Source organism: Cucurbita pepo, chromosome LG09, assembly GCF_002806865.2.
Source record: "Cucurbita pepo subsp. pepo cultivar mu-cu-16 chromosome LG09, ASM280686v2, whole genome shotgun sequence".
NCBI lineage: Eukaryota > Viridiplantae > Streptophyta > Magnoliopsida > Cucurbitales > Cucurbitaceae > Cucurbita > Cucurbita pepo.
The window spans coordinates 4,081,963-4,088,488 of record NC_036646.1 but is presented as its reverse complement, the minus strand read 5'-3'; the positions used below and the strand labels follow the sequence as shown (position 1 = coordinate 4,088,488).

Genomic DNA, 6,526 nt, shown 5'->3' with positions numbered 1-6,526 from the left:
TCCATCTAGAAAGTACGGCCTCAAAACTGAAACTGAAAGGCATTGACGGGGGCTTGCACAACCAGTGGAGCATGTGGTTTAATTCGATACGATTATATATACGACACACTTATACGATCATATAAGATAAAAGGTATGGGCCGTAATGGGCCGTAAGATCCAACCATGTCGGTACCCAATTAGTTGAACGGGCCTGGCACTAGACCGAGACCGACTGTAATTGGGCCTTAAGTACATTGAACATGGGCCTTTGTATGGCCCATTCTTAAATGAAAATAATGGTGATTATATGGATACTTCTCATTCTTCGAGTCCATTTCTGCGAGTGGTGAACGGTTGGTTGACGTCTACTGAGGAAGATATCTCAATTCCTCGATCGATTTTGAAGGTAAGCGTTCGATTAATTTTGGTTTCTATTTCGCGACATATTATCGCTGCTTTAATTAGTTTTTGTTCGGTTGAATTTGGAAATCTGCTCGAGTTTTGTTTTTCCAATTTTCGTCTTTGGTTAACCTAGGGCTTTCACTTGAGAAATTTTAGATCTGGTTTGTTGTTTCGGTAATCTCTGGAACGATGAAAGAAATTTAGAGTGGATTCGGATGATCCTGATAGTTTTGGTTAAACTATGTTTCTGATTCACCTAAATCTTTTTTCATTATAGAACTATGTTGTTATATTTTTTTTTGAGGAAATCGGCATTTTAAGTGAATTTCATGTTGGATGCTTTGTTTATTCGGCATTTTTTCCTCATTTTTTCCGTTAATTTATCAGGAAGAAATTAGAAATGAAGTTCATCATGGAGTTTGCCGAGAATTTGGTATTAAGAATTATGGAGGATCCAAAAGAGAGGGATCGCAAATTCCGAGAGCGCCTGTATGCGGTAAAGGACCGATGCCAAAAGACGAAGGAGATGTGGAGCTATCCTCTCCGTCCTTACGGATTCTGGACGTTTGACCGCCACAATGCTCAGCTGCATTGGGATGCACAAATTAGCCAGGTTCCTGGTAGAAGGGATCCTTATGATGACATGCTTCAGGACATCCACAACTCCAAGTGATTTATGAAGGTTCTGTTTCTAAGCCTTTTCCTGTCCATTTTGATTGGAACTTGAAACCTTCATTATTTTTTAGTTAACTTTCATAGTCTTAATTCTTATAAATGGGAGTGGGTTTGGAGAGAGATGGCTCTTAGATAAAGACCCCTTTGATTTTGTTCTTGAAATACTCTGCAGAATACTCGCAAGAGCTCTGAAATTGCTGGTGGAAACTGGGAAGCTCTCGAGCAATTGTTTGAACGTATGTTTTTTGTTGTTTTAATTTCACGTTGTGTTGTTGAATACCTTGTGGTTTGTTGTTGTTTAATAAACGTCCTGGTTTGCTCTTGAGATGATTTTCAAGTTTGTGAGTTTTGAGCTCATTGTTTCTTCTGACAAAGAGTAACATAAACAGCCTCGATTGATTAGTAACAACAAATTAAAATAAAGGTTTTTGTTTGGATGAGGTTAACTGTATTGTTTGTTCATAAAACTTCCTAAATCTTCTTTTTTAACTGTTTTTTTTTTGTTTGTTCATGTATTGTTAACTGTTTTTTTTTTCTCAAATTTTTCCCAATTTAGATTCTTGTCTTTTTCTTTTATTTTGTTTTGTTTTTTTTTTTTTGCCTTTTGTTTTGTTGTCTTTTTTTAATATGATTTTTTTTTACTTTAGTTCTTTGATTAGTTATATTTTCTTCTTTTATGGTATATAATCTTTTTTCAGTTTGTTTTCCTTTATTTGTAGATCCCTTTTGGTTATTTGTTTTTTATTTTATTTTTTTTTAATTTTTTAATCTTTATTTATCAATCCTTTTCAAATGGTGTTTATAAATGGGGTGGTAGAAGAAATAGAAGAAAAATAAGAGAGAATCAAATATAATTTTAATTAGTTAGTTTTATGTTAAATAATTTTACTTAATAAAAACAAACAACAATTAATTCCATTAATTTTAATAATTATTAAAAATTAAGGAATGTATTTAAATTGTTGGAAGTAATTCTAGGAAATAAATAGATAAGTTATGTATTTATATTAAATTATGATAGCATTTTTATGCAATATGTTCTTAGGTTTCTTATTTTCGAGCATCTTGGTTTACGGTTTTGGTTTTGTTTAAGATATCTAAAATTAAGGTTTTATTTAAGATACCTAAAATTAAGATGTTTGATAATCGAGTGGCTCAGATTTTGTTTTGGATGTTCAGAAATAAAATGCATTATTTTTTTAAAAAAATATTGTTAAAGTCTCATTAATATTTTTAAATTAAAAAAAAAAAAAATCATAAACACCTTTAAATTATTTTTTTTTTAAATTTCCCTTTTTTTAATTAAAAAATACTTTTAAATTATTTTTAAAAATTAAAAAATATCTTCCTATAAAAAATATTTCAATTGGTTTCAATTTAAATCCACTTTCCCTTCAATAGAAAATAGTAAGATAAAAAACTTTTTAGAACTACCTTAGAACGTGAGCGAAAAGCAGAGGACATCAGATGAATGAAAATTGGACATCAGGGAACGAAAATTGGTCGGGTTTCACCAACTTTGGGCACCCACCTAATGCAAACATAACTACAAATCTATGTTCATACCCTTGCCAATATCGATAATTGTGTTAAACACTGCGTTTTTTAACTTTTTAAAGTTTTGAAAAGAATAAAAGATAGTAATAAGACTTTTTTAAAGTTACCATTTGTATAAAAAACCTAACCGTTTACCTTCAAAACTATGATATTTTTAATTTTTTAAAAAAATTTAAAATAATTATTGAAACTTATTTATTTTAGTTAAAACACAAAGTTTAAATAACCTGAAAAAAGTGGAAGGAGAGATAATAAAATTAAAAAAAAATAAAAAATAAAAAAAATAAAAAAGTAGGGCGAGGTTTTCTAAAATCATCCAAGAAAAAGATTCCATTTTGATAGGTTTAAAAAACTCTACAAACCCACCATTCAAATGCATCACATTCTAGAACTTTGAGTTACTTGTTCACATAACATCATTCAGACATTGCCATATCAACATCAAGAGCCATTCACACTTGTCTACAGCCTTCCAAGGCTTCAAACTTCTTCAAATTTCCATACCTGCTGTTCATATCATTTAACACATTGTGCTCCTACATCATGAACCATACAAAATCTAGCAACCCAGATGATGAAGAAACTACAAACCATTTTCTAATTTGAACCTGAATCCAATTCGGATTCTGAACCCACTTTGTTCTCAGGTGGAGGAGGAGGAGCTTGTTCAGAAGTAGGTGGTGGAGAAGGAGGAGGTGTTTCTTCCTTGTTCTTCGCCTCCCCCTCCTTAAATGCCTTAGCTATCTCACTCACAGGAACTTCAGGAAGATAGGCAAACACGTAGTAGCCCTTCTGCCTCATCTCCTTCACCGTGCAGTTGTACTTCTCCAACCACTGTTCTGCCGATGGCACTGCCTTGTCTGCGAACTTGTGGAACGATGGAACCCGGTTCAGCCCTGCCCAAATCTTCACTCCTTGGTTTAGAATCAGCTGCTTGTACTCCTTCGCTGCATACTGAAATGCTGCGCGTGGTCCACCAGTTTGAAACTCGTTCACAAGTTCTTGCCCTGTTCGAGCAGCCTTTTGGACGAAATGCTGCGTAATTTGAACGGCTTGTTTTGCCAATGGAGGAGCAGATTTATCAAACTCATGTGTTGCTTTGTCGACCTGCAACAAATTCCCAAACAGAATTGAAAAACGTTCGTTTCAGACATGAGTCGTTATCCCAAAGAACACATGATTAGTACTGTAAACTCTAAAAGGCTCCTTGAACAATTATGAACCAATTCAGCATTTCACTTTCACTAATCCAGTTCCGTTGAGAAGGAAGGGGAGGCGACTAGCAACGTCGGCCAAGGAAAAGAAAAAGGACATTCTTAGTGGTTCAAGAACTAAACTGATCGTTGAAATTCAGATTTCATCCGTATCAACTAGGTGAGAACATATACAAATTTCATCCCTCATAAACACTGTTTTAGTTTCATTTCAGAGGAAAATAATTGAATTGAAACTAAATTCTCAAAATCTCATCATAATCGAAGACTGGAAAACTAAATTCATCCTACTAATCTAGATTGCAAGACCGCCATCAATTCAGTAACCAGTCAGATCGAAGTCGATCGAATCATAAAAACAAACTAAAAACTAATGTAAATTGATAGAAATCCATCTACAGGTGTAAAGACAAGTCCAATCGATTAGAAAAAGTAAAGAATACCTTCTCGTCGAGAAAAAGAAGAACATCATCAGGCGCGATTCGGAGCTTTTCATAAGCAGGCGCTACGACTGTGTTCACAGCACTCTCCACATTCTCAACCGCAGATCTCAAAGGTCCAGAGTTCTGCTTCGCATAATCATACAGATTCGTAACACACGCAATCGTCTGAATCACAGCGATCCTCACAAAACCTAGATGCTTCAACTCCAGATTTCTGCTATCGTTCTCCATCTATAAATTCCAATCAATTAGAATCACAACTTCTTCCAAAAACACAAAAAAAACAAAATGAACAACAATTCCTTCAAAAAAAAAACTTACAATGTAGTAGGTTTGCGTCTCCAGTACTTCCTTCTCCGCTCCAAAAGATATCGAAAGATCAAAACAGCTTTCGAATTTATACAAAGGCGAATAGCGGATCCGTTCGTTGGATTTTGGTTGGCCACTCATCCAACGGTCAACGTGAGAATACGCCAAAATTTCAGCAGAATCTCAATAATAATGGGTGAAAGGATTTGATAAGAGTGGGCCATGCCGTAGGGATGGGAGCACGTAATTTTACTGTGCACTCCATATTCCAGTGTGCGCTAGATGTTTCTAGACGGACACGTGGCAATAGATGACATGCGCAGCCCACACCTGTAACGTTTTAACTGAAACCTATGTTTATAATCTTATTAAATACCGGTTTATGTCATTTATTAATTAACGAATATTATAAATAATAAAACTTTATTTTTAATTTTAGTACATAGTTTTCGTTTATTTAAATTTTTATTTTTGATAAATGTAAATGTTAGTTCGTAAAACATCTCTTTAATTAAGATTTTTAGCTCAATTTAAATATATTTTGAAAAATTATATTTCAAATAGTTAAAAAATTTGGAGAATAAATTACAAAAAATAAAATAAATATATGTGCCGTTACGGTTTGGGCTTGGCCCATTAATACTTTTGACCCATCATACTGATCTGGGCTTGGCCCATTTACGTTTTGGACCGTTTCTGTTAGATAAAGCCCATGACGTCCGTTCCATGAAGCCCACTGAAAAATAAGTTTTGTGAAGCTTGGGCCAGGCCCATTAATACTTTGAACTATAAGATAAAAGCCCATCTTACGGACCGTTTATTGAAGTCCAATATTTGTCCATAACAGGGATTCTCGTGGGGATGGAGATGAGAAATATAATATTCATCCGTGACCGTGTCAATCTAACAAGTAGGAATCTATTCCCATTCTTTCGCCTATTCTCCATTTAAATCGTGATTTCCATGGGGACGAGATAGGGAATATAATATCCATCCCTGACCCTGTTAATCTAACGAGTAGAATTTTCTTCCCACTCCTTCTCCCATTCTCCATCTAAGCAGGGATTCTCGTGGGGGACGAGGATAGAGAATATAATATCCATCCATGACCCTATAAATCTAACAAGTAGAAGTCTCTTCCCACTCTTTCGCCTATTCTCTATTTAAACAGTGATTTCCACGGGGACGGGATAGGGAACATAATATCCATCCCTGACCCTCTTAATCTAACGACTAGAAATTTCTTCTCGTACCCTTTTCCATTCTCCATTTAAACCGAGATTCTCACTCATAGGTTCAACGAACATCTCTCCGTACTATTCTATATGGAAAGAATATATATATATATTATATATATATATATATATATATAAAAAGAGAAAAGTGGGAGAGAGAAGTAGCCAATAGGAAACAGCCAGCAGCAGCAGAAGTGAAGGAAATTGGGTTTTGTTTTTGTTGGGTATTTGCGTATTGGAATTTGAAGAGTGTTTGTAGGTTTGTCACAAAAGCAAAAATAAAGGGGAATAGCTTTTACGCTGTACCCAAACAGATCCCCATCTTCCCCTCTCATGTTTATCCACTCAAATCCAATTCCCTCAATATGTTTAACCCACTCCATTCTCACTATTTTTTGTCTTTTTTTTTTCTTTTTTTTTTTGGGGCTAAAGTGGCTTTAATAAGATATTGATATAATAACGTCCTCGTAGGACAACTCAGTATACCTCAACCAAAAAGCGTTTGTTGTAAAGATCATGACTTTCTCATAGTAGAGCACTTTAGATGTCCAAAATCCTCGATGAATTGACTAGGCCAACTTGTTCACTTACGATTCTATCATATGGGTTTTTTTTTTTTTTTTTTTTATAAAGGCAGCATCGGTTCTCTTTGAATACAGACAGATATTACGATAAAAGTTGTCAATTTCCTAGTTGTACACTACATTAA

General features: G+C 34.4%; 1 protein-coding gene and 1 long non-coding RNA gene across 2 annotated transcripts; one reads left to right on the top strand and one right to left on the bottom strand.

The window, feature by feature from the left end:
• The first annotated feature begins 304 nt into the window (after positions 1 to 304).
• On the top strand, positions 305 to 1,505 carry LOC111801464. Its single transcript, XR_002816143.1, has 3 exons — positions 305 to 388; positions 772 to 1,066; positions 1,232 to 1,505. It is a non-coding gene; the product is annotated as an uncharacterized LOC111801464 (long non-coding RNA).
• A 1,464-nt stretch (positions 1,506 to 2,969) lies between these two features.
• On the bottom strand, positions 2,970 to 4,723 carry LOC111802271 (REF/SRPP-like protein At1g67360). The gene is made up of 3 exons (XM_023686571.1): positions 4,595 to 4,723; positions 4,274 to 4,504; positions 2,970 to 3,723 (listed from the first exon to the last, which is right to left on the bottom strand). The coding sequence occupies exons 1-3, from the start codon at positions 4,721 to 4,723 to the stop codon at positions 3,214 to 3,216; spliced, it is 870 nt and encodes a 289-aa protein (XP_023542339.1). The 3' UTR covers positions 2,970 to 3,213.
• Positions 4,724 to 6,526: the final 1,803 nt, after the last annotated feature.

What these genes read in the sequence shown, in the direction of transcription:
- LOC111802271 (XM_023686571.1), bottom strand. Translation starts at nt 4,723, where the DNA reads ATGAGTGGCCAACCAAAATCCAACGAACGGATCCGCTATTCGCCTTTG. An exon ending in AGACGCAAACCTACTACATT is followed by an intron (nt 4,505 to 4,594) that starts GTAAGTTTTTTT and finishes TGGAATTTATAG; the next exon opens with ATGGAGAACGATAGCAGAAA. An exon ending in TTCTTTTTCTCGACGAGAAG is followed by an intron (nt 3,724 to 4,273) that starts GTATTCTTTACT and finishes AATTTGTTGCAG; the next exon opens with GTCGACAAAGCAACACATGA.